This window comes from Lissotriton vulgaris, chromosome 2_2 (genome assembly GCF_964263255.1).
Source record: "Lissotriton vulgaris chromosome 2_2, aLisVul1.2, whole genome shotgun sequence".
In the NCBI taxonomy this organism is placed as follows: domain Eukaryota; kingdom Metazoa; phylum Chordata; class Amphibia; order Caudata; family Salamandridae; genus Lissotriton; species Lissotriton vulgaris.
Window position 1 is genome coordinate 78,146,409 of NC_141688.1, and position 27,871 is coordinate 78,174,279.

At 44.2% G+C, this 27,871-nt stretch overlaps 1 protein-coding gene across 1 annotated transcript in view; it reads right to left on the bottom strand.

The window, feature by feature from the left end:
* The window catches only part of LOC147729032 (uncharacterized), a 325,523-nt gene that overhangs the window by 181,846 nt on the left and 115,806 nt on the right, over positions 1-27,871 (bottom strand). The window contains exon 6 of the mRNA XM_086959316.1: positions 18,797-18,933. Coding sequence (XP_086815442.1) covers positions 18,797-18,933 — 137 coding nt within the window. The remainder of the gene's footprint in view (positions 1-18,796; positions 18,934-27,871) is intronic.

The following is a 27,871-nucleotide window of genomic DNA, read 5'->3' on the forward strand; positions in this document are numbered from 1 at the left end:
AAGCGGGAAAGATGAAAGTTACTATGTGCTCCTTTGTTGATAAGTGGGAACAGTCGTAGACAAATGTTGATTTTTTATTGTTTTTTATATTGACGTTTTATTATGATCCGTCCAAATCTTTTATATGTTTTTAATGTATTTATTACTGTGCACTTTAATGGCCATACGACCGAATAAAGAAAGATTGAATTAACACCACTTAGCTAGACATTATCCTGCAATTCATAGCAATCCTTTTATGAGAAACTCATACTTCTGTGCCAAAGTGACTGAAATTCTACAACCTTTTGAACATGCTACCCCTCAAATCTGTTCACCAACGTATCTTACCACGGATTACTATGGAGAAAGTGTGTATGATCTATACTCACTCTTAATTCTGGTTGTCTCCTCCATCCTTGTCCTGCCAAACCTCTGAGACTTTGGGCTTTAGTCTCAGGCCCAGCTCTCTCCACTTTTTAATGCCTCCCTAGAGACAGGCCCAGATCGCACAGCGTGGAAACCGGCTATGGTACGTCCTCTTCAAGAAACCAATGCTCATCCCCTTGTTTTGTCTAACCACAGACAAATGTCACAACTTCCTGGGACAACTGAAATCATTGAAGCAGATCTTAATACCATTCTCTTTGTTTATCAAAAGCATTTTTACTTGGACCTACATCAGTCAGGATTCAGACAGGGATCAAGTCAGACCTAAGCGGGAAAATAGACATGAACTTCAACTCTGGTAGGGCCACGGTTCTAATCTTGTTGGATCTGTGCACAACTTTCATCACAGTCTCCCACAATGTTACTTTACTGCCTTAAGACAGCAGGTGTGAGGGAGCTGTCTTATAGACTGGTTTTCTTTGTTTGACGGATTGCTCGCAAGCAATATTTAAGCCACCATTTAAATCCAGATTTCGTCTGTACATGTTAAGTCCATGCTCAATACTCAGCTCTATTTTGTTTAATCTTTATAAGGCACCGCTGCCCAACATCATTCACTCAATTGGCTTAATTTTCTTCTCTAATTTTGATGATACTTCATGTTCAGCTTGGATGGCAATTTGACCGTACTTAAACAGTTTAAAAAATATATATGCAATCTATTGTCTATTGGATGAATTTAACTCATTAAAATTAAACTCCTAAGAAACAGAAACATTATTATTTAGTTATTCCACTATATGGAATATAGTCTGGTGGCCAAATGAGTTTGCCTACATGCCACTTAAGGTCTTATCCACAAGGAAACTATGCACACCAATGTTTCTTCCTGTAGAAATTACTCCAGAAGTCCAGGAAGTATTGAGAGGAGTTTAATCATGGAGACAGCTTTAACAACCACCTTCAGCCCAGCACCAGTAGAGTCTGAATGCCAGGTCACACATAGAATGTAAGAATGAGAATGTACAATAACAGTTCTAATAAGGAATTCTATACTTAACATGGGGAGCTACAACTTAACATGGAATACTACACACCTTCCCCCCTAAAAACAAAAAAAACAAAAAAAAAAACAAGGGAGAGAAGGCCAAAACAGAAAGAAAAATAGCACATCAGCATACATAATCATGTAATTTCACAGGAATTTGCTTGGAACGAGAACTTTTCCTTAGCATTGGGCAAGGAACTGCACTTAGTTGAGAAGAAGAGCATTGGGGAATAGGAACATTTTCTTCTTGAACATTGGAATTATTGACATCGCAATCATTAACCATTGGGGAAGTATGGGGACGAGGATCAAGTGCAGAAATAGGAACAGTGGGTGGAGGACTCACTTGCACAAAGGTATCAACCATGGCAGCGTAAGAGGTGCCGTCGTCTACGACAGAATTCTCAGGAGAATTGGATGGAGGAGAGTTGGATGAAGATGGAACATTATCTGCCGGACTCAGATTCTTGCATAAAGACACTCTCCGGAAATTCCATACTTTACCCCCTTCAACACGAACAGCTTTAGAAAAGATCTCAATCACTTTGCAAGGATCCGACCACTTGTTCCATTTATTCACAACAGACTTTCCAAATTTGACTCGTACAAAGTCACCAACTTTGATCTTGCTACTCTGGCTGTTTAGGGACAAAAAATTGTTTTTCATTTTTTCTTGGTATTTCAAAACTCTATCCTTGATCTCATCACAATTAAAGGAAGAATCAAACGGGAGCTTGGTTTTTAACCACCAAGGGAGGAGCTTGGAACCAGGCTTTCTACCCCTGAGCATTTCAAAGGGAGAGAGACCGGTGACCGAATTAGGAGAAGTTCGGTAGGACAGCAGTGTGGCACGTAGAGATTTCCTCCAATCAAGGTCACTCTTAATGGCAAGTTGAATGGACTCCTTGATTACCCTATTGAAGCGTTCCGTCTGACCATTGGCCTGGGGATTATAGTTAGACACTCTCTTATGCACGATTCCACACCTATCAAGAAAAGATTTAAATTCTCTACTAATGAATTGTGGGCCATTGTCAGATACAATCTCAGCCGGTATTCCTTCCTTACAAAAGACTTCATCCAGAAACTGGATAACCTGCGTGGAGCCCACTTTATCCACAACCTTAAGTTCAGGCCATTTAGAAAAATAGTCTATCAAGACCAAGGCAAATACTTCCTTATTAGGAGACAATGACAGGGGCCCAATAATATCAATTCCAAGTTTTTTCCAAGGACAGGTTACAAATTCGATGGGAGAAATATTTGTGGACAGGGGTTTGACAGACTTGTCGCTCTTGGCACAAGGGGAACAAGAACTTACCCATTTGTCCACCATTCTATCAATCCCAGGCCACCAGTAAAACTCGCGGATACGCCTTTTAGTGCTGGACATTCCCATATGGCCGTCATGCGCCATAGAGACTATTCTTTCTCTCAAAGAGAAAGGAGGAACAATTTTGTCGCCTCTGATTACAAAACCTTGGTCAAACATAAGTTTGTCTTTAATTTTAAAATACGAGAGAACATCACCAGAAAGATATCTCTCTTGGGGCCAACCATGTTGCAAGTAATCCACTACCCCCGACAAGCATGTGTCATTAGTCATTGCCTCTCTCCAAACAGTTTCAGATATGCTATCAGAAGAGACAGAAGAGCTACATTCATTAACATCATCGATATTAAATACAACATCAGCATCGCCTTGTCCAAGAAAAACAGAATTGATCAATGGCAACCTGGACATACAGTCGGCGTGTACATTTAGACGACCAGGGATGTACTCTACTACACACTGGAACTCTTGTAGCTTCGCTGCAAGACGGGCTAAACGTGCAGTTAAAGTTCTACCACCTCCAGCTGCCAACATATTTATTAAAGGCTTATGGTCAGTTCTTAAACGGAACCTAGTTCCCCAAATGAACTGCCTAAAATGCTCGCAAGCCCAAGTACATGCTAGCAGCTCTTTTTCTATAGTAGAATAGTTATATTCAGCCCCACGCAGTGTTCTTGAGGCATATGAGACCACACATTCATCCCCTTTGTCATTCTGGATTAGGACGGCGCCTAACCCCACATTGCTCGCATCCACGCATACAATGCATTCTTTACCCAGGTTGAACGGTTTAAGAAAAGGAGCATTAGCCACTTCCTGCTTCATTAAATCAAAGGCAAGTTGTTGTTCGTTACACCAAGCGAACTTTGCCTCTTTCTTTAACAGGGATCTTAAAGGATGTACTTTCGAAGCATAATTCTGGACAAATTTGCTGTAAAATTCAGTTAATCCTAGAAACGACACTAGTTGTTCCTTGTTTAACGGTGCAGGTGCTTTTAAAATACTTTGTATATGATTGAACTTAGGCTTAATGCCATCTGATGATATTTCGTGGCCAAGATATTCGACTTTGCTTTGTCTGAATTTACATTTTGATAGCTTTAAAGTTAAACCTTTTTCTTGGACACATTTTAATACTTTTTCAAGATTGGCATCGTGCTCTTCATAACTTTTTCCATAGATGAGGATATCGTCTTGAAATGCGATAGCACCGAGACAACCCTCTAAGACGAACTTCATTAGTCTTTGGAAGACGGAAGCCGCACTGGCCAAACCGAAAGGCATTCGACAATACTGAAACATGCCTTCCGGTGTAATGAATGTCGTTAAAAACTTTGACTCTTCATGGAGCAAAACCTGATGGTAGGCACTAGTTAGGTCTAGAGTAGAGAAGACTGAGGCACCTGACAAAGTGGAAATGAGCTCATGGATATGGGGTAAAGGATGTCTATCAATCCAAATTTCTTTGTTCAAACTGCGAAGGTCCACACATAGACGGAGTTCGCCATTACTTTTGAGGGACAAAACTACTGGCGAAACCCATGGGGAAGATTCTACTGGTTCTATGATTTTCTTGTCAACAAGATCCGCTAAAATTCCCTTTAATTTTTCACGGTATGCTAGGGGAACATTTCTTACCCTATGTCGGACGGGAATAGCAGAATCTTTGAGAATGATACGGTGTTTGAAATTTGTGAATGTTCCCAAATTGTCTGAAAAAATGGAAGAAAATTTCTGCTTCAACTGGATAGTAAAATCATTGTCAGGGGAGACAACGTAGACAGGAGGTGAAGCGTTAGTATCGAGCTTGATGCCAAGGTCAAATTGGTGAGGCCAACATAATAGGGATGCACCCTTAGAAGAAACATAAACTTTTCCTTTAATAGACCTGTCTTTAAACTTGATATCTGCCCACATGTAACCTTCAATATTAATCTTCTTGCCAGTGTACCCACCAGGATTTACGTCAGGTGGTAGTAACTTGGTAGAGCGCCAATAGCGATCAAAAACATTTTTGCCAATTAAAGTGTACCAAGCACAAGAATCTATTAACATGGGGATCTCTTTACCATTAATAGTAATGATATCTGAGGGAAATCCTTCACATTTTGAATCGCCTACACATAACAGGGTGTTGATTTCGGAAGGTTGTTCATCATCCTCACATTCTTCGTAAGATAAAAGGTTCACTTTCTGAGGAGACCTACACATTTTACTAAAATGGCCAGATTTTTTACACTTGACACAAATTTTGTTCCACGCAGGACATCCCTTATAGTTGCCTACGTGGTCGTTTGCGCCACATCTATAGCAAATAATTTGAGACTTTTTGATGGGAAATTTATTTTCTCTCCCATAAAAGTCCTTTTTGAAGGGAAAAGGAGTTTTCTTAAAATTATTGGTACTTTTTATCAATGAAACCTCAGGAATTACTACTTTGTTTTTGACATCTTGGTTTCTAATTTCATTGACAAACAGTTCAGACTGTTCTATACCCTTGGCAATGTTTAACACGGCACTGAGAGAAGAATCAGTACCCATCCAGAGACGCTCTTGAATCTTTTTGCTTTTAGTACGCATCATAATTTGATCTGAGGACCTGATCAAAATTTATAGTTTCAAAAGCACAGGAACCTGCTAAGGTGCGTAAAGCAGCTACGTAGTTTTCTATAGATTCATCGTCTTTTTGTACGCTGGAATAAAATTTAAATCTTTCCATTACTACGTTGATCTTCCTACCAAATCTAGTGCTTAGTTGTTTTATAACAATGTCAAACACATTTAAATCACCGGAACCAACATTTTCAATGGGAGGTAGACTTTCTAACTCTTTGAGTCCTGCACCACCTAAACAGTTTTTTAACAAAGCTAGCTTCCTTTTAGGAGAACATCCATCCTCTTCAACGACATCCACATAAGCTAAAAATGTGGGGTACCAAAGATCCCATTCTACCTTTGGATCTCCAGCAGTAGGTAAGAAATGCGCAGGTGAATTAATGTTGTTAGACATTATAGATTAGAAATTTTTCTACACTATAAATGACAGGATTACAAGTATAGATGTGCCCAAAATAAAAAAAGTAGTCACCGTTGTCTGTAGTGAAGCCAGGAAATATCTCACAGCCAAGTCTTTCAATGTCTGGTTTCTTCTTCCTTTTTTTTTTTAAAAAAAAAAATGTGATAAACGTTAAATATATGTAGAAATAAAGGTTAATCTTGAAAACGGGGTACTTTGTAGTTGAAACGAGGAGAAGAAACGATCAAAATCGGTTAAGGAGATCAAAATACGATCGTGGCTTCGTTGCTATGGAAACGAAGAAGTAATCACAACAAAGATGGCCGCTAAGACGCATACGTAGAAACGTGATGCGTGGTGACGTTGTATTGGAGAGTTGTGTTTTTTCGTTGGAGATCGGCGTTGAAAGACACGAGAAGCAGCGCGCAGCGCGCGTTCGGTAAGTTCAAGGTATCTTTTAAAAGATGCAGAAATGGTGCAGTTCGCTCGGCGCGCGTTCAGCAACCTCCGAATTTTAAATAAGGCAGTGCGATAGCAGAGCAGCGCAACATGGGAAAAATGTCACAAAAAGAAATTGTAGTCGAGCAAGATGTGTCACATAAGCAGCACTCGACAGCAAAGAGTTAATTAGAAACGTTTATCCAGATAAGGGAGTTCAGCAAAACAAACAGAAACAGGTTGAGAAAAAAAAAATACACTCCCGCTGGTGCAATCAAAGGCACTTAACACTTTAAACAGCCGCTGGTGCGATCTACATACACATTAAATGTGGAAAGTATGAAATACCTGGATGATTTTGAGCTGGAAAGGCGAACGCTGTCTGTTACTCCAAACTTCCTCATAATATAAAATACGAGGTTTTTTCTCTTCTTTAGGATTGTTGGGTTAAATCCCGATCGTCGCCAAATTTATGTAGAAATTACTCCAGAAGTCCAGGAAGTATTGAGGAGTTTAATCATGGAGACAGCTTTAACAACCACCTTCAGCCCAGCACCAGTAAAGTCTGAATGCCAGGTCACACATAGAATGTAAGAATGAGAATGTACAATAACAGTTCTAATAAGGAATTCTATACTTAACATGGGGAGCTACAACTTAACATGGAATACTACACTTCCCTAGAACAGATTTGTAAAATTGTTTTGAGTTATTGTTTTCTGCTAACATTCCGGAATTAAAGTCTTCCATTCGTTCCATAAGAGAATAGGAAAACGATCAGGGAGGCCACGTTTGTCTCTAGGTTAGAATACTGCAATGAAGGCTTTCTAGAGAAGCCAAAAAATTGCCCTTTCCAAATCGTGCTGCTTCTGTACTAGCTAGCAGAGGAGAGAGTTTCTCCAGATTAAATTGTGATGCCAATCGGGTGGTTATAATTGGTCATTTAGATACTGAAAATAGTTACAGGCGAAACTAAAGTCTTACAGTCCTCCTCAAAGTATGGATGAACACCGATAACTTCAGTCACATAATCAATATACTCCAGGTTTTGTTTTCTTGAATTCCAAGGTGATTAAGTACATTGGCTTTGAGGTTTTAGAAGGATAACAAGTATCTAAATTAGAACACAATTGTGCTTTCAGAAACAAGTCTACATTTGAAGCAACAGCCACGAGGCACACTAAATTAATCTAACAGTTCTTCTAGACAAAAAATAAATCAAATCTACGGTGTTGTAAGTATGACTGTACTCCAGATTGGTTGCATACAAAAAATGTCGGCATTCAAAATCTCTTGTAAATTATTCCCACAATCTTTTTGCATTGATAGACAGATTTAATTTGTTCCATTAAAAACTGCCATGAGACCGTGCATTACACACTCTGCAGGTGTTATTACACAACTTCTTTCCATTTTTGCTTAACTAGTGCTTGGAAGGATAATAAACGCAGATGCCCTGTATTAAATTAAATAGTGTACAGTCTGTCAATAAATTATTTTTTGTATACTATTGTGGTTATATAAAACAAGCACTGAAATTGCAAATAGGTCTGGCTTCTAAATCAGAGTGCACATATGATAAATTATCGCGTCCCTAAACTCTCCAGTAACGCCAGAAACACTGTTACTCATTCATTTACCCACTGATCCATTCTTCCACTCACCCATCCACCATGAAACGTACAAACTCAAAGGGCATAAGCAAGATAAATTAAAAACATGAAAGTAATAAAAAATGCTGGTACCAAACGTTTTTGATATGTGATTGCAATACAAAAAGTATGAAATTAGACATCACAGTGGACACATCTTGAAATGGGATTGGACATTTTGTACATTGTTGTACCGATGCTTCTAAATGTAATGCCCATCCTGGAATTGTGATTATGAATTACTATGGAGAATCCCATTTCACAAAGCCCACCCATCCACCCACCCAGTCTGTGGAGTGCTGTGTACGGATGATCAAATGAGCAGCAAGTGAGTGACCCAGTAACACGTCTAGGAAGCTGTTAAAAGTAATTTTTAAAAAACAAAGGAAATAAATTAGTTGCCATCTATTAAAAGAGAAAATCAAAAACTGTACTCGGACCCACCAGTCCGGCCATAAAAGCACACATTTTCAGGTGAAATGTCACCAACAGATTCATGGTCTGAAGTGGTCTCTCCCACTGCCCCCCATCCTGCCATGGGTGAAAGCAGAAAGTTAATGACAAACAAACCAATTGCTGAAGAGGACCTCCCAAAAGTCCCTTTAGGGATGTGTTGGACCTGGCCTTGTGGCGTGGGTCCCCCCTGCTACTCAGCTCCCAGTTAGCTCAGCTCCGTACCTAGAAACCCCTAGCTGCCCTGCCCATGTCCGACCAAACGCCCGCATCAGCCTGTCCCCGGCCACCTTCCCAGCCCGCGCGCCCCCCAAACCCGCAAGGCTCCATAGGCCCACCGGCAGCCATTTTCCCTTCCCGGACATCAAAAGGCCACTGGACTATATCAAGGCCCGCCCCTGAACTAGCGGGTAGTTGTATCTTGGACATGGAAGCCCTGCTGATCTGATCGCGGCTGAACTGAACCTCGTAACTCTTTGAGCCCTGCTGACGCGGTCGCAACTCGTTCTTGGAACTGAAACATCGTATCCCTGCTGACCTCGTCGCGGCTCGAGCTTGAATCTTGAAGACCTCTACTGAACCTTCTGAGCCCTGCTGACGTGGTCGCGGCTCCTCCAGAGCGAGTCCTGCTGAGGTTGTCACGGCTCGAGGAACATTCTAGTCCGGCTGGACTATCGACGCTACCAACACGAGTTGAATCATCCTCAAGTGAGTAGGATCACCAGTGCGGCTACCATCTTCCGTATCCCCCCGGCTCGAGGATTGAGAGCTGTGCGCAGGGTACGCTACGTACTGGCCTATGAGACTAAGACTGTCCCGCTACCCCCTCCCTGAAGCCTTGAGACTTTCTGCGATCCCTCGATCATTGTATATAAGAGTGATAATACTTTTTACGTGATTATAAAGAAGTTGATAACGAAACCCACAGTGTGGTGTCTGTTAATAAGTGTGGTGTGGTCCTCGTGTGTACAATTCGCTACTTGATGTCTTCCCCGGTGGAGATCTCTCATAAGGCTCGGCATTATTGGTGAGAGAGGCGGGTCACGGAGGAGTCGGGCAGACATAACCTGGCCTCTGGGATCGCCCCTTTTAACATTGGTGGCAAGCGACGGGATAAGAGCCTACGTCTAGAATCGTACAGTAAAGAGACTGACACCACCCGAACAAGGGCAATCATGAGTCTCACCTGAACCAGCGAAAAAAACACATTTCAGAAAGAAAACCTGGAAGATTATACCCACAAAGAATTAAAACAATTCTGTAAAGATTTCTGCATCGCTACTACTGGGTTGAGCACCAAAGACTACTTCCAGAAAGCCCTGACGGCCTGGGTAAAAGCCGGGGCCCCCCTCCCCACGACAGAAAGAAATGGTGAAGAGGAGCCGCCGACCGAAACTGACGGCCTGAGGGAAGAGGGATCCGAATCCCTGCCACGGAATGCCAGCACAGAGAGAGGTCTGTCGATAGAAGAAATGGCAGACCGAGAGCGCAACCGAAACCACGAGCTAGAACTGGCCCGACTTAAAATCGAAGGAGAAATAAAGCTGGTGGAAAAGAAACTAGCCGTAGAGCAGTTACGGCTGCAAGGAGAATTGGAAGAAAAGAAGCTCCAGTGGGAGCTGGAAGAAAAGAAGCTCCAGCGGGAGCACGAAGGAAAGAAACTCGAACAAGAGTGCAGTTTGAAAGAGCTCGAAATTAAAGCCCGGAACGAAGAGACCTGACCCCCGGGGAACAGAGACCCTGAGCCCCCGGTCGAACCGAAAGTACACATCCCCCCAAGGATGTAGTGAAGGAATACTATAAAAATGACTATATCCAGCAGTGGTTCAAAGCGTACGAGGTCGCCATGACCGGCCACCGAGTACCTGAGAAGGATTGGGGGGCCGGATTATGGGGCCTCGCTGCTTCCTCAGCGAGGATGGATCTGCCCTCCCCCGTCATGAACTCCTACACCCATATGAAGGACGCCCTCACGGCTCGCTATGGGCTCACCCCGGAAATGTACCGGCAGAGATTTCGAGACTGCAAAAAGATCCCCGGCACCACATGGGTAGAATATGTGAATTTCTACCCGGGCTTTGGAAGGGTGGATCAAGGGCAGCAAAGTAACCACCTTCGAAGGACTTGTAGACCTCATCGCCTATGAACACCTATCCAACTATTGCTTTGTAGAACTGAGACAGCACCTTCTGGATAGCAAGTTGGCCGACCCCCGGAAGTCGGCGGTCGAGGCTGATCGATGGGTGAACACCAGAGTCCCCCGAGGGCCCGTGGGGGACTATAGTCAAAACAAACAAGGATCTCCCCGTCAGAGGCACAGGGAATCAGAATAGACAGAGGGGTTCCCAGGCAGGGCCTCCCCGCAGTCCCCCTAGGAACCAGCCAGGGACCCCCCCGCCGGACGCAAAGGCCGGATTCCCTCCTTTTAGACCAGGACCCCGAATAACCAGAGCCTGCTACCGATGTAATCAAACAGGGCACTATGCCAATGACCCCAAATGCCCCCTGCTCAAGAAGACCCCTGCTGCAGGTCCCCCTGCGCGCCAACTCGCCAAAGTAGCCCTAGAAGAAGAGGAGATGGAGGACCCCGAGGGGTGGGAACCAGCAGCCATGACCCTAGTTTCCCTGGGGGATAGAGAAATGGTCCCCGGATCCTTCCTGCCAGATAACACCGAGAAATACCGACAGCAGGTGACTGTCAACAGGTTCCGCATAGGAGCTCTCTGAGATACCGGGGCCAGTATCACTGCTGTGAAAGAGCACCTAGCCACCCCAGACCAGATAGTATCCTGTGCCCTGCAGAGTGATCTCCGCTGACATCTCTGTCCGCACCTGTAGAATAGCTCAGGTCCCATTCGAGTGGGAGGGAGTCTCCGGAGAGTTACGAGTTGCAGTCCGCACCGACATGCCCGTGGACTGTCTCCTCGGTAACGATCTAGAGAGCTTCCCCTGGAAGCAAGTAGAACAAAAGACTCACCTCGAGATGGTGGGCCTACCCGAGTGGGCCTGCGTGACCACCCGATCCATGACGGCCCGGGTGGCCGCCCCCGAGGAGGTGACTACCGAAAACCCCCGCCCCGTCTCTGCCGAGCCAGAGGGTAGCGGGCAGACAGAAGGCCTTGACCTCTTTTCCAGCGAAAGCAGCGACCCCGACCCCGGTCCCTTGGACCAAGCTGGTGAGCCAGCCCTGAGCACGGACGATCTCCCCGAGTTTGCCCAGCGGCGCCAAGAGAGGGGGCCCTCCCGAGAGGAGTTCTGCCTGGAGCAGACTTCTTGTCCCTCTCTAGTGAGGCCGCAGCAGCAGGCCGCTGCCCAGGCCGCCGGTCACCAGTCCGGCTCCCACCACATTTATTGGGAAAATGGCCTGCTATATAGCGAACAAAAGTCCGTCGAACTAGGGTCATCCCGAGTGCTGGTGGTACCCCTACGTTTCCGCAGATTTCTACTGAACCTGGCCCACGATGTGCCCTTGGCGGGACACTTGGGTCAAGACAAAACGTACCACCGGTTGGTCACCCATTTCTACTGGCCACACATGGGCTTTGATGTGGAGGCCCACTGCAGGTCCTGCCCCACGTGTCAGGCCAGCGGAAAGAGTGGAGGGCGACGCAAGGCTCCTCTCCAACCCTTCCCCGTATCGTGTGGCCCCTTGACCCCCGAACATCCTTAGGACACCGGTTCATTCTGGTCCTGGTGGATCACGCCACCCGATATCCCAAGGCCATCCCCCTCCGAAAGGTGACAGCCCCCGTAGTGGGGTGGGCCCTCAGGGGGATCTTCTCCCGGGTGGGGTTCCCGCGATAAGTAGTGAGCGACAGAGGAACGAACTTCATCTCCAAGCACATGAAGTCTCTCTGGCAACAGTGCGGGGTGACGTACAAGTTCACCACCCCGTACCACCCACAAGGTAACGGCCTGGTTGAGCGGTTCAACCGCACCCTCAAGGGGATGATCATGGGCCTCGAGGAATCCCTGAGACGCAAGTGGGACGTCCTCCTCCCCTGCCTCCTGTTCGCGTACCACGAAGTCCCCCAGAAGTGCCTGGGGTTCAGCCCCTTCGAGCTGCTCTACGGGCACCCCGTCCGAGGACCCCTCAGCCTGGTCAAGGAAGGGTGGGAGACGACGTCCTTGGAGCCCCCACCAGATGTGTTTCGGTACATTCTGGCTCTTCGCAACCAAACTCGGAAGTTCCGAGAGTTGGCCGAGGCAAACATCGAGGCCAGTCAAGAAGAAATGAAAAGGTGGTATGATCAGAATGCCACTCTGGTCGAGTTTCAGCCCGGACAACAGGTCTGGGTGATGGCCCCTGTGGAAACCTGTGCCCTGCAGGACAAGTGGACAGGTCCCTTCAAAGTGGTGGAACGAAAGAGCCAGGTTACCTACCTCGTTGATGTACAGTCCCAGAGGAACCCCTTGCGTTCTTCATGTGAACCGCCTGAAACCCCACTTCGTGCGGTCCGAGTTGAGTTTACTCCTCGCCACCGACGGGGCAGAAGAAGAGACTGATCCTCTCCCCGATCTCTTGTGTGCGAAGGAGAAAGATGGCTCCGTAGAAGGAGTGAGTCTCGCCCCCTCCCTCACCCCCGAGCAGCGCGAGGACTGTGGCTAATAATTATTGGGACAGTTCTCTGACCTTTTCTCCCTCGTCCCCGGAGTCACCAGTTGGTGCAACCACGATGTGGACACCGGGGACAGCCCTCCGGTACAGCACAGGGCCTACCGCGTTCCTGACCGAGTGCGAGCCAGCATCAAGGCCGAAGTCTGCAAGATGCTAGCCCTGGGAGTGGTCGAACCCTCTGACAGCCCATGGGCCAGCCCTGTGGTGCTGGTTCCCAAGGCCGCGGCCCCTGGCGCTGTCCCTGAGCTGAGATTCTGTGTGGACTACCGAGGGCTCAATGCAGTCACCAGAACCGACGCTCACCCCATTCCCCGAGCAGACGAGCTCATTGACCGCCTAGGGTCTGCTCGATACCTCAGCACCTTCGACCTGACCAGTGGATACTGGCATATCGCCCTGACAGAAGGGGCCCGAGAGAGATCCGCCTTTTCCACCCCGGATGGTTACTACCATTTCCGGGTGATGCCCTTCGGCATGAAAAATGCCCCCGCCACCTTCCAGAGACTGGTGAACCAGGTACTGGCTGGGTTGGAAGAATTCAGCACTGCATATCTGGGCGATATTGCGGTATTCAGCTCCCACTGGTCCGAACATCTCCTCCACCTCCGGGAGGTCTTGTTAGCCCAACAGATGGCGGGTCTCACCATCAAGGCCAGCAAATGTCAAATCGGACAGGGGTCCGTGGTCTACCTGGGGCACCAGGTCAGCAGCGGCCTCGTAGCATCTCTCCAACCCAAGATAGACGAGATCGTGGCCTGGGAGTCCCCCTCCATCCAAACGGAGGTGCGAGCGTTCCTAGGGCTCACGGGGTACTACCGAAGATTCATAGAGGGGTATGGCAGCATCGTAGTGCCCCTCACGGAATTCACCTCCAAAAACCAGCCGAAGAAAGTTTGCTGGACCCCCGCCTGCCAAGAGGCGTTTGAAGCCCTGAAGCACGCCATGTGCACTGCACCTGTGTTGCAGGCCCCCCGACTACTCCAAAGAGTTCGTCGTCCAGACGGACGCCTCCGAGCATGGCATCGGAGCCGTCCTGTCCCAATTGAACGATAAAGGCCTGGATCAGCCAGTGGCCTTCATTAGCCGGAGGTTACTCCTTCGAGAACAAAGGTGGAGCACCATCGAGCGGGAGGCCTTCGTGGTGGTTTGGGCCCTGAAGAAGCTGAGGCCCTACCTGTTCGGTACTCACTTCCAGGTCCAAACCGACCACCGACCCCTCCTGTGCCTATTGCAAATGAGGGGAGAACCCCAAATTGTTGCGATGGTCCATCTCCCTCCAGGGGATGGATTTCACTGTTGAGCACCGGCCGGGTGTTGACCACGCCAACGCCCTGTCCCGATTCTTCCGCCTCATTGAAGAGAACCCCCAAGGGGATGGGTAGTTCTCCTCGCCTTTCAGCTAGGGGGACGCGTGTTGGACCTGACCTCGTGGAGTGGTTCCCCCCCGCTACTCAGCTCCCCGTTAGTCCAGCTCCGTACCTAGAACCCCTAGCTGCCCTGCCCATGCCCGACCAAACGCCCACGGCCCGCATCGGCCTGTCCCCAGCCACCTTCCCAGCTCGCGCGCCCCAAACCCGCAAGGCCCCATAGGCCTACCGGCAGCCATTTTCCCTTCCCGAGACCCCTAACTCCGTGGGCCTAGCATGACCCCCAACCCCAGCGCAGCGTAGGCTCCAGTCGCGCCAGCCACCGTTGGGAGGGTGAGGGCTACCCTAGTGAGAGAAGACAAGGAGTTTCGATGGCACCTCCGACCTACCCAGAGAGACTGGTTTCTGTCACACCTCTGGTCTTCCCCCTGGGGGCCACTTTCGATTGCACCTCTGGCCTCCCCGAGTGCTTGCTCCAGACCTGCTGGGCGCCTGGGAATTCCCGGACGCATCCTCAAAGGGATCAAAGGACCAACCGCCGAACCTCACCCACAGGCCGCCCCCAGAGCCTTGGGCCTCTGCCTGTGAGGATCCGGACATCAAAGGGCCCCTGGACTATATCAAGGCCTGCCCCTGAACTAGCGGGCAGTTGTATCTTGGACAAGGAAGCCCTGCTGATCTGATCGCGGCTGAACGGAACCTCGTAACTTTGAGCCCTGCTGACGCTGTCGCGGCTCGTTCTTGGAACTGAAACATCTGAGCCCTGCTGACCTCATTGCGGCTCGAGCTTGAATCTTGAAGACCTCTACTGAAACTTCTGAGCCCTGCTGCCGTGGTTGTGGCTCCTCCAGAACTTCCTCCAGGGCAAGCCCTGCTGACGTTGTCGCGGCTCGAGTAACATTCTAGTCCGGCTGGACTATCGACGCTACCAACACGAGTTGAATCATCCTCAAGTGAGTAGGATCACCAGTGCGGCTACAGTCTTCCGTATCCCCCGGCTCGAGGATTGAGAGCTGTGCGCAGGGTACGCTACGTACTGGCCTATGAGTGTAAGACTGTCCCGCTAACCCCTCCCTGAAACCTTGAGACTTTCTGCGACCCCTCGATATTTGTATATAAGAGTGATAATACTTTTTACGTGATTATAAAGAAGTTGATATCGAAACCCACAGTGTGGTGTCTGTTCATAAGTGTGGTGTGGTCCTCGTGTGTACGATTCGCTACTTGAGGTCTTCCCCGGTGGAGATCTCATAAGGTTTGGCATTATTGGTGGGAGAGGCGGGTCACGGAGGAGTCAGGTAGACATAACCTGGCCTCTGGGATCGCCCCTTCTAACAGGATGCATATGCAATGATTAAAAAACAAAAAGAAATTTGCTTACAAGAGCCTTGCTGACAGCTAAAATCGCCTTACAAGACATAAAAATGGCTTTAATATATACACAGCTAAATGCTTCCCAAAATTGCAAATGCTCATTATATACAACCCAATCTTAAAGCGCTTTAAAAGGATCACAGAGCAAATCCTCTACAACATTTTTTTGTCAGAGGCGACTAACGAATAGCAAATTCTTTCCTATTATGTTTGTTAAAGTGTAAAACTTAAAAATATCAATCTTCTAAATAGTAAACACTTGCTCCGTAGCACCAGATCTAACTGATCCTAGTTACCAATAAGGCTTATAACATAATTAGCTTGTCACCATAACGTTCAGGTCAAATGTATTAAGTAAATGTTAGACCAGACATCTTTTGGCATGATTTCCCTACTCTTTTTGCATCTGACCTCCTGTTATTGATTGTGGGCTACATTTTGTTTTCGCTGGTATTAGGACTCTGATCACTTTATCACTGCTGACCAGTGCTAAAGTGCAAGTGCTCCCTGTACAATATGTATTGGTAATAGGTTTATCCATGATTGGCATAGCTGCTTTACTAGTAATTCACTAGTAAAGGGCACCACAGGTGCCCAGGGCATGCAACAAATGCTACTAGTGGGTCTGTAACACTGATTGTGCCACCCACATGATTTTCCCTACATACAGGTCTAAGGCCTGCCACTGCTGTGTCGTAGTGCAGTTTTAAATACCATTTCGACCTGGCAAGTGCCCTCACTTGAGTCCCAAACCTTCCCGGCTTCTACATGTAAGTCACCCATAAGGTAGGCCCAAGGCTGTCCCATGTGCTGGGTGCAGTGTATATAAAAAGGTAGGACATGTACTGGTGGGTGTATTTTTCATGTCCTAATAGTGAAATACTGCTAATTTTGTTTTTCACTATTGAAAGGACAACCTCTCCATATGGTAACATTGAGATTGCATTGACTTATCTTTTACGTGTAATTTCACATTGGGAGCAGATAGAGATGTGGAGTTTGTGGTCTCTGAACTCAATTTAAAAATAAAATATTTTGTAAAGTTAGTTTTAAATTGTGTGTTTGAAAATGCCACTTTCAGAAAGTGTATCCAACATACCCTAGTGGACTTGGGTAGATAAGTCTCAGGTAATGGTGCCAACAAGGGATATTTATTTAAAGATAAGTTTAAATAAAAAAAAATTAGCAATTACTTCCTAGACTTCTAATCAGGACGTCCAAAAACAATGAACTGCACAATAGTCTGTATAAATTCAAAGTGAAAAAATAAAGAAGTACCGATTTATTATTTTATAAATTCAAAGAAAAAGAATCAAAACTATTGTGCATGATTAGACTTATAGGAAGTCATTTTTAACTATTTAAACATATCTTTAAATATCCCTTGCTTAATTCTGTGCCTCTGCCAGTCTGTAGATTAAACATCTGGGTTGGCTGACAGTTGAGCTCTTGTGCATTCATTCTAGACAGTCACACAAAGTGAGCTGAGGTGTGCCCTGCATATCCGGATAGTCCTTCACCAGGCTGATATGTCTTCCTGAGGAAGAGTGGTGAAAGAGGTTGTCACTGACCCCTGACCTCACACAAAGCGGTCTCCCCTTCCTGCAGTTTTTCTGGAGTCAGGTCATGGAAAGGTATGGTATTGTGCACAACAAAGACCTTCCTTTGAAGTTTTCCTACTTCAAAAGCAGAAAGGGGTGAAAGTATTGGACCTCTGACACCCCACAATCAGAACACTTCTGCACGGAGGACATTCTGCCAGGAAGAAGAGCTAGAAAAGCTGTCAGGAGGGACTGCCAGTTTACTATTTTCTTTGCTGTGTTAGCCTGCTGCTTCTGTCCTGGGAGCAAAAGGACTGGTCTTTGCTTTCATTATGCTGCTTCTAAGCTTCTCCAAAAGCTTGAGTTGAGCTTGCATTCTGTTAAGAAGTCTTAGGGCCATCAAAGACTTCACCTACAAGCACCTGGGCTCAACGGCGGAGTCCTGACTTGCCAAATCCAGTCATAGGCCTCCTGGAAGTGTAACCTGGTGATATTACGGAGAAAATCCACGCATCAACTCCCTGCACCAGTTTTATCAACGCATCACTGCAAAAGATCGATGCACCGCTGCTGCATGCCCGAAGCGTGGTTCCTGATTGACGCATTGACCACAGCCTTCCCTGCAGGCCCCAGTTCACCAAAGAGTCAGAAAATCACTGCAGCATGAGTTTTGAGCACCGTGTCACCGATGTCCAGGCACCTGCTCTGACTCTGCACCTGCCTCGTGGCTATGGGGTCGGCAGAGACAAAGTGGGCGCATCAATGCAGCGAGTCTGGATTTTTGGTGCATCGTCCCTTGATGCCGATTCTTAAGCAACACTGCACCTCAGAAAGGAACCAAGGCTGCATGTCCGGAAACAGATAGAACACCTTCCCTGTCAGTAAGGCGCTGACGCATCACCTCCCCTACCACTAAGGAACAGAGATAACACCTCCCCTACGTAGTAAGGAACAGAGTGACACTTTGTCGCTCGGGTGGACCCCGATGATGAAGCAGGTCACCAACCAGGCTGGTGAGTGAGGAGTTTCTTAAAAAGAAAAGTTGTCTCTTTCTTCTTGCATTCCATTTCCCTTTAGATTTAATCACTAGGACATTACACCTAGTGAGGCAATCACATGATCAATTAATATTGTTCCCAGTTAAACCAAGTGGCTGTTCATAGGGCTGTAGTCCAAGGATTACATTTAGATGTAATCAACAAACACAAAGGTATTGAAATATGAGAAATGCATTACTAGTAGATTTGTGTTACCTAGTCTATCATCAACAGCCAATAAGGATTCCAGCAGTAGGGAATAGTGGAGAATTCCTTGAAATTAAGTGTGCAGCAGGCAGTAAGTTCATGGTGGTTTCTTTGCATTGACATTCTAGACATGGGCATCATGAGGATGTTCCCATCAAACTTCACTATAGTAAGATTTAACTATAAACCTAATCATACAGATTTCTTTGAAATGTAGGGAGATGCAGAATATGTTCTGACGACAGAACAAGGGGCAGACAACATACACCCACATTTCAACACACAGTAGAATTTCGGCCTGGGACCCAAGCAAGCTGTATCCCAGAAACGTGGAAGTACTCACCAGCCACTGCAATTGAGCTTAGGTCCACCGAATGGTTCACAAGACTCCTCAAGGCTTGTAACAGCTGCATGGTATCCACATGAGTTTGAGTGTTTATGTAAAGGTCTCCTTTGATGGACAGGTCGCCACGGAGGTTTCTAGGAATAAAAGAGACCAGATTTTTGAGTCTTAAAAAAAAAAAGTATACATCAATGTATAGCCCACCACAGTCCAATCCAATTTTTCATTTAAGTTAATTCGAACAGGGCAAAGGCAGAGTTTAAGAAAAGCAGTCCCACTGCTTAAAGACACCTTTCACCGGATGCCTTCAATGAGGAGCTCCTCATCATTCATGTCCAAGAGTTGGAACATAATTTAAAGATTTTTGTGCATTTATATCTTTGTGCATCATCAAAAATTGTGCATGATGTCTCTTTCACATCTACGCACTAATGTTGTACTATTGTTTTTTTAAACAACTTCTCTATGATGTTTAGAAGTAAGCTTTCCTGACTCTTGCTTCAATGTGGGCCGAGCCGCCATAATTTTCAAAATGGGCGTCATCCTTCCCCTGTACATGCCACTGCCTGTTTCTGAAGCTCGTAGTCAAGTAGAATATTTATTTCCATTGCCCCTTTACCTGGCGCTGTCACAAAACTGCAACCATTTCTTCAAGGTCTTTCTGCTAGATCACAGTTTCCTATTCATATAATCCGCTGTAAAATATATATCTATCTATATATCTATATATAAGAAACCTCCTTCAACTGAAGAGAGTAGAGGCCACACCAGGGGACAACATGGAAGCCTTTATTCACACCAACTCAGCGAATGCATTTCGGCATTTATTAGCCTTCATCAGCGCCACAAGTGTCCAGGGAACTTCCATCCATGCAATACTGTCCTGCTGCCTTTAGTAGCCATGTGACCGTGGCCCGCCTCCGATGTGAAAGACCCACCTGTTGCAGTTCCAGGCGGCATCAGGAACTGCAACTCCCAAAATGCAACAGTTTGCTTCCAGGTAGGTAGTGTACTGGAATAACAACCTATTGGTCTGGCAGGAAGCAGGATAGCATGGATGGGACCCCAGACCCTGCTAGCAGTGAGAAGATGCTTCCTTGAGTCCCCTTACTGCTCCAGCCCCGAAGTCACAGTCCAATTTTTCATGGGGGCAACGGTGCCAGTGCACGCTGCCCAAAACGGGGACAATGTCCTCGCTACCGCTTCATATATATAAATATAGAATCCAAGAATCCTGTAGTGAAAGCAGTTTCATAGCAACAGGTACAGACCACTCAAGCACGAATTCAGGTGATGAAGGGCTTTATTTCTCCGTGTCTGGCAGCATGATGCGTTTCGACCAGGGGAACCCGGTCTTGATCACAGGACGTGATCACAAACCAGCGAGTTTATAATGCAGATAGTGAGCACTAGCTCTTCCTCAAATTTTCACAGACATAAAAAACATACTTTCAACAATGACCAATGCATAGTTCAATATTAAGCTCAGATGCAAAAAGATGCAAGATAAAATTAATTAGTGAACATACATGTATAGTAAAGTATATAATATAAATATGTAATTATACATAATACATAAGAATGAATTTCAATCAAGGGCAAGTGCCCAATGTATCCATGCCTCAATGGTCTTTCATTGTAAACTATGTCACTAAAAAAATAAAGTGGGACAGGGCAAACCACAGCAATAATCAAGAAAAACTAGTAGAAACTTCAGTAAAAACATGATTAAAAGGAACACAGATAAAATTCATTAATATATACTGAGAAGACTAGCAATTTAATTGATGAAACAGCAATGACATAGCAGCAAAGATAGAAAAAATATAATGGAAAAAATATATTGGAAAGCAAGATTTGTGAGTAAACACTCAAGGGACAAGCCTGTCCTGAAGTGTGATTACTAGGATAAATGAGCTAATCATAAATATCTAAAACCAAATAAACATTTATAAAAAGTTATATAAATCCTTCCATGTGTTACGACTATTCGGAACCTTGGTGTCCAGAAGTAGAATGTAATGACTCTCTAATTGTCTAAATTCGCGCTCTCCATCACTACCCCTCTTAGAAATAGGTACTGCGTCAACTAAATAGCTCACATCCTTGAGATTATTTTGATGAACTAACTTAAAATGACGCGCCAAAGGGTAGCTAGGGTCTGAGTTAATACCCCGGAGATGTTGCAGGATGAAATTGTAAACCTGGAGCTTAGTGCTCCCAACATACAGTAGATCACAAGAACATTGGAAAACAAACAGCATAATCCGTTTTTCAGGTAAACAATCCTTGAAATTCAGTGACCTCTTGACTAAATGCATCCTTATATTCCCTAGTGTTACTGCCAAACTTACAGGCTCTGCAAGAACTGCATTTAAAAAAGCCTGTGCGATTAGAGAGCCAATTAGAGGATTTCACTACTTCAGGACTCGTCCTGACTAAGGCATCCCTCATAGAGGGAGCCCTCCTAAAGGTGATACACTGAGCCTCATCCAATAACGGTGCTAAAGTTATATCCGTCATCAAGATCGGCCAGTTAGATTTCAAAATGTTACGAATCTTTCTTTCACAACTACTATAAGTAATAATTAATCTAATCATCATATCTTCTTTTTTTAGGTATCGCATCAATAGTAGGGGAAAAATGTCCGCATCGGTCACCTGAACAGGGGTTTTAGTATTTAAAATCATTTTTCTCAATGCATTATTCTAATCAATCGAAATGTAGCCACGAATTGGAAATCTTTGAAAGGATTCATTAAGAAATGCTTCCAAATCACCTTCATTGATGCAAATGCGTTGAATTCTCAAAAACTCCCCATAGGGGATACTCCTAATCAAATGGCTGGGATGGGCACTAGAAGCATGGAGGGTTGAATTTCCGGCTGTACTCTTCCTGTGAAGCCTAGTCTGAATGGTGTTATTTAAAACATACTTCAACATCTAAAAATTCAACTCTCACATTACTGATGGTAGCTGTAAATTCTAAATTAAGCATATTGTTATTGATGTTGTTCTGCACTTTCTCTTGTTCCTTGCCAAATTAAGAACACATAGTCTATGAAACTGCCATAGGCAAATGATTCCAGTTCCTTGATCTTCAACGCAGTCCGAGGCGTGACCCAGGAAATGCTCCTCCCACCAACCTACATGGAAACACGCATAGCTGGGGGAGAAGCATGCACCCATGGCCACGCCCCGCAACTGCTAATAAACCTCATTATTGAAAAGAAAAAAATTGTGGAGACAAAGCTCAATCATTTTTACTAACATCTTGCTGTGTTCATAAAATTTGATGTCCTTACTTTATAAAAAAATTTGAATAGCATGTAACCCATCTTCATGATTAATAGAATTATAGAGAGAACAGATATCCATTACAATGGAGTGGTAATCCGGACTCCAGATAACCTCCTTCAATCTAGTAAATAAAATGGCCTGTATCTCTAACGTAAGAAGGAAGAGCTTCCATATGACCATGAAGGAAAAAAAATCAACATATTTGGAAATTGGTTCAAGTAGACTATTTTGGGCTGAGATAATGGGGTGACCCGGTATAGGAGAAATTCCCTTGCGAACTTTTGGCAGTAGATATATTGGAGTTTTGGGATGGTCATTTTTCAAAAACAAATATTCATTCTTAGAGATAAGACCATCCCTTTCCCACTGAGCCAACTGTTTAAGTATAAGATCTTTGACCTTATGAAATTCATTAAAGGAGGATTTCCTATAACACAGGGGATCATTTAACTGTCTCTCAGCTTCCACAATATACATGTCACGTGGCCATAAAACAATATTTCCCCCTTTGTCTGCCTTGTTAACGATAATGTTGCAGTGGTAGTTAATTTTACGCATGAGGGTGGAATACCGAATCTCAGCATAACTTCTACGTTTTTGTTTTCGGGCAATGGATTTATTCAATTCTTTTAATTCCTCAAGCACACAATCATTAAACACATCTATCGCATCTCTAGGCTTCATGGGAATGAATGTAGAGCGAGAACAAAATGGACTTGTAGCTACACTACTACTAGCAGCCCCCATGGAATGTAATACTGCCTGAGTAGACGCAGGAGGTTCATTGTCAGAATCTACTATCACATGCATAGTTTTTAAAATCGGGACATCAGAAATTAGCAAATTCTTGCTGGGTACAGAATCAGTGATCATAGTATTTGCAACTGTAGTAGCTTTATTTAACTTGTGAAACTTCATCAATTTCAATTTGCGTATAAATTTAAATAAGTCAATGCGAGATTGAACTTATTTAAAATTATTTTTGGAGCAAAACGATAAGCCTAATGCCAAAAGTTGGGTTTCAGCTGTGTCTAAATCTAAATCACTGAGATTAATGATGGTGTTAGATTAATGATGGTGTTATCAGTCACAATGTCAGAGGTCATGGCAAGAGTTAATTCATTTGAGGGGCTCCTCTTACTCTTCTTTTTCATGAAGCCGCCTATGTTTCCTCCTCTCTTTACGGCATTTTAGTTGGTGCTGTTTTTCGTGGGTAGTGGACCTCGCGGCCTCAGTGTTTGCAGTCTTTCCTCTATCCCTCGGAAGGGGTAAATCCACTTGCTACAGATGAATTGCCTGTCAATGTGTTGCTTTCATCAGAATCCACGCTGCTAATGGCAGAACTCAAATCTGTATCTGAGGTTTCAGAATGGTCAACTTGTTGTGCTGACAACGTTGATTTTGAACTTGATGGGATTTTAGCTGCTAACGCCTGTCGTTTAACATTCTTAAGCTTTTTCGAAAACATGAAAATGCATCCCTGTTCGTAGTCAGCTCGATCCCGAGCAAACTTGTAGACCTTGCGTGTCTTGATAGTACTTTCATGCTTTTCAAGGAGCTTTTTAATTTCATCTCTTGTTTTTGCAATGTAATCCTTTTGTTCCATTGCATCAAGTTCTTTATTAAGTGCATCAATTTGGCGCATAATATCCAATCTATCGATTTCTGCATATTTAATGAAAATATACACAATATTCATCGATTCTTCCAAATTGTTGGCTGCCCATTCCATCAACATAAGGGGGTTGGGGTTCTCAAAAGATGGAGCAATGAGAACCCTCAACCCATGTGGTACTCTTCCAACCTCTGTATTTCTCTAGGAACTTTTTCTCCCACCATTTAGTGAGCTCAGTCTTTAGTTTTTCCAACTTTTTCAATTTGCTTTTAACATCATTCTTATCTGTGCTAACTACGACCTTATCAAATTCCACAGTGTGCGGTAAATTCTGAAATAAGGCATCCTCTAGAAGCTTGCGGTCTCTGAGCACGTCAGAGAGTAATGTAGCACATACTAGGACCAGGAAAAATCTGTGTAGCCAAGTCCTATATATGAGTATGTTCGCGCAATCTCTTCACCCGCTAATAACCTTTCTCGATGGTGGTGATGACAGCAGCTCACCTCAAAAGTTTCCCCAGAAAATCACTGAAAAGCTGTATTTATGGATCAGATGATGTGAATGTTACATTGGATTTAAGTACCAAAGAACCCTTTTTTGTTGGAATTTTGGGACTTGTAACCTCCTGAACTTTACTTGCAGTCGAGCAATGAAGATTAAAAAATTGAAGAAAGAAACTTATATGGACTAGAATACTTGATTTATTCATTTTGAATATAAACGCTCCTTCCACTTCTATTCTTTTAAAATAAAAAATTGGTCTATTTACAGACAGCTTTCATGGCATGGACTGTCACGCTTTACTTTTTCATTATGTAATAAAACCCTTTAACTATACAGATCTAAAACTCAGTTATTGAGTGGGCCCTTTATTTAACTGATGTATGGGGAGATGCTTTACCTAGTGGACAATGCCTCATGAAACTGAGGTTTAACACTATCTCCAACTCATTGAAACTGTAGGCCTCCTTTTGAGGTAACTTTTGGGGTGTCAAAATTGCGTGGTACCTCGTAGATACACAAATGGCGAGAAGAAATTAATAACAAAAAGCAATGGTGCGATGACAATGAGTGCTAGGTTGCTTGCCATTACTGCTCAAAGAGTAGAAACAGGTGCACAATGGCTATATTAGCTAACAAATGGTTTGAGGAATGGGAACATTCAATGAAAGGACAACCAGTCTATACCCCAGAATCTTAAAAATCAGTAAAAACAAACTGTTCTACTTAAAGAGATGGTTTTAACTTTGGCGTTTCCAAACCTATATCGATATATATATATATATATATATATATATAACACACGTGTATAACACACGTGTATATATATAACACACATGTATATATATAACACACATGTTATTTGGCAGGTGATCTCCACTGGGATTGATGAACTTGGGAGTCTGTTGGCATCAATTTGGACTACATTACCCACAATGCCGTTCCTGACGCTCATTAGGGTGGGACTCTGAAATCCAATAAAATGTTTGTTCCTAAATCAGCCCGCCTTCATGTCAGTTACTGCCGGTGATCAAGAGCACACAGGATGCTCGAAACGCGTTTGGCTTTGAGGGGGCTACCACGCGCTGTAACACCTGCCGCCTGCGATGATTTGTGCAGTAACCCCTTCATGTGTGGAATCTTCTTAGGGGCAACTCTGTGTGGACATTATATATATATATATATATATATATATATATATATATATATATATATATCTGGAAACCCTCAAACCACTTCCTGAATTCTCCCAGCGGCAGTCAGGCGAGGAAAGAGACGCAGACCTCTGGAGTTTTTCAAGTGGGCAGTATTTTATTGCAGTGACCCAAACACAACGCGTTTCAAGCTCGTAAGCCCTTGATCACGTGTCACAAGATTGCATACACCATGATAGCAATTTAAAGTGCAAAAAGCGCCCCTCCTACTGTTTGCATCACAGACCACATGTGTATTAACATAGAAAAAATACTATGTATATATAGCTTTCTTCTTTTGTTACAATATTACTGCTAATACAACGGAACATAATATCACTATTGACATATTAACCCCATTTGGACAAGTAGTCTATGTCTGGGTTTTCAATTAATAAAATATGTCACAGAACTTTATAAAAAAATAAATATAATTGTAGTTTGTATGATTAAAATATTTTCTTACAAAAAGGCAAAACCACCCTTTTCTGTTGCCGTATTAATAAGCAGTAAATCAGGGAGAAATAAATAACCGGTTAAATCCGTTTTATCAAATTACCCTGTGTCAAAGCCAAACTGTTGTACGTTGCAATCAATCTCTAAAACAGTTTCTTAAGTCTATACACATGAATAGTCTATAACCTTAGAGAGGGTTCCAAAAAGTGCCTATAAGTGCATCCCTTACCAAATAGTAAAGTGCTAGTGCAAAAAAATGGTGCAAACTTCTCAACATAATCAAATTCGGTTTAACGGGTCTAATTTACCATTGGCCCCAAGAATACATGTTAATGAAGACATGGGAAATGTCGGTATTCATAAAAAATCCCAAAAACCATTTGATTAAAAAACAATTAATTAAATTTCATTGTTTAAAAGAGAGAAATTCTACATGAGGGAAAAATAGATATATACAAGCTATATACATATATTCTATTTACAAGGACCAATTCATATATTTACAAGACTGAGATACATGAACCAACGCGATAAGACCATGCTGTGATAAGCTTATTATTACAGAAAACTCCGCATGTCTTCCGTCGTGTTCAGACCGTTGGGCCATTTGCAATCTAGGTCCAAGATATACTTGGTCTCCAATTGCCGGAGTTGGCGTTCTCTGTTGCCCCCTCTTCTCTTTTTACTTACAGCGTCGATTACATAATAAGAAAGGCAATTGATGTTGTTAGCATGCACTTTCTTAAAATGTCTGGCAACAGGGTATGTTGCGTCGCTGTGTAAGATGGCCCTAATATGCTGTAAAATCCTGACGTGCACCTGCAGCTTCGTGCTACCCACGTAGCGTAGTCCACAGGTGCACGTCAGGACATACACAGCATATTCAGTCTTGCAGGTGTAATTGCCTGTAATTGGGTTGGAAGTGGACTTGAAGGGCGTATGATAAGCTGTCATGTTGCATCCAAAGTTGCACGCTCTACATGTAGAACACTTGGTGAAACCTTTCCTAGTGGGCATCCAGGTAGTGACTTTCTTAATTTCAGGGGACACTCTATCCAACCTGCTGCCCATAGTGCTGCTTCGTCTAAAAGTGATGACAGGTTTGGCAGCTATCCTAGTTCGTAAGATGTTGTCTGTCAAAACTACAGGCCAATGTTTATTTATAATAGACCTGATCTGACGCTCCTCTCGGTTGAACGTAGTGATCAACCTAGGAGTATCTGATGTTAGAGCTGGGCTGTCTGTGCTGGCAGTATTAGGGCATGGTTCCTCTGTGAAAAGGCTACTTCTAGGTCTAGTTTTGGCCTTTTCCTCTGCCTCCCTAATTATTTTGGTAGAGTATCCTCTGTCTTTCAATCTGATTAATAAATCAGATTTGCACTTATCAAATTGCTCCTCATTGCTACAAATCCTTTTTATCCTCAGGATTTCTCCATAAGGAATACTAGCAATGAGGTGCCTGGGATGCGAACTAGTGGCGTGCAAGGTGATGTTACCGGAAGTCGCCTTCCTGAACAATGTACTTTCAAGGGTGTTGTTGTGTACAAAGATCTTGACATCAAGAAATTCAATTTCTTCTCTCTCTATGTGGGAAGTAAATCTAAGATTTAAATCATTTTTGTTGATCTCATTCACAAACAATGTAGCTTCCTCTTCTGTACCCTCCCACAGAATGAACACATCATCTATGTACCGCAGATAAGATCTGATATGGGTGTTGTATGCCTCTGAGAAGGTGGCCATAAGGACCCGCTCCTCCCACCAGCCAACATGCAAGCATGCGTAGCTGGGGGAGAAGCAGGCCCCCATCGCCACCCCCCTCATTTGTTTGTACAGATCTTTGTCGAACAAAAAATAATTATTGTTCAGACACCAGCTGATAAGCTGCAGTAAGATTTTGTTATGCTCATATAGTGTGCTGGACCGTGTATCCAAAAAATGTTTAACTGAAGCAAGCCCCTGCGTGTGGTCTATGGATGTATATAAAGCTTCTATATCCAAAGTGATGA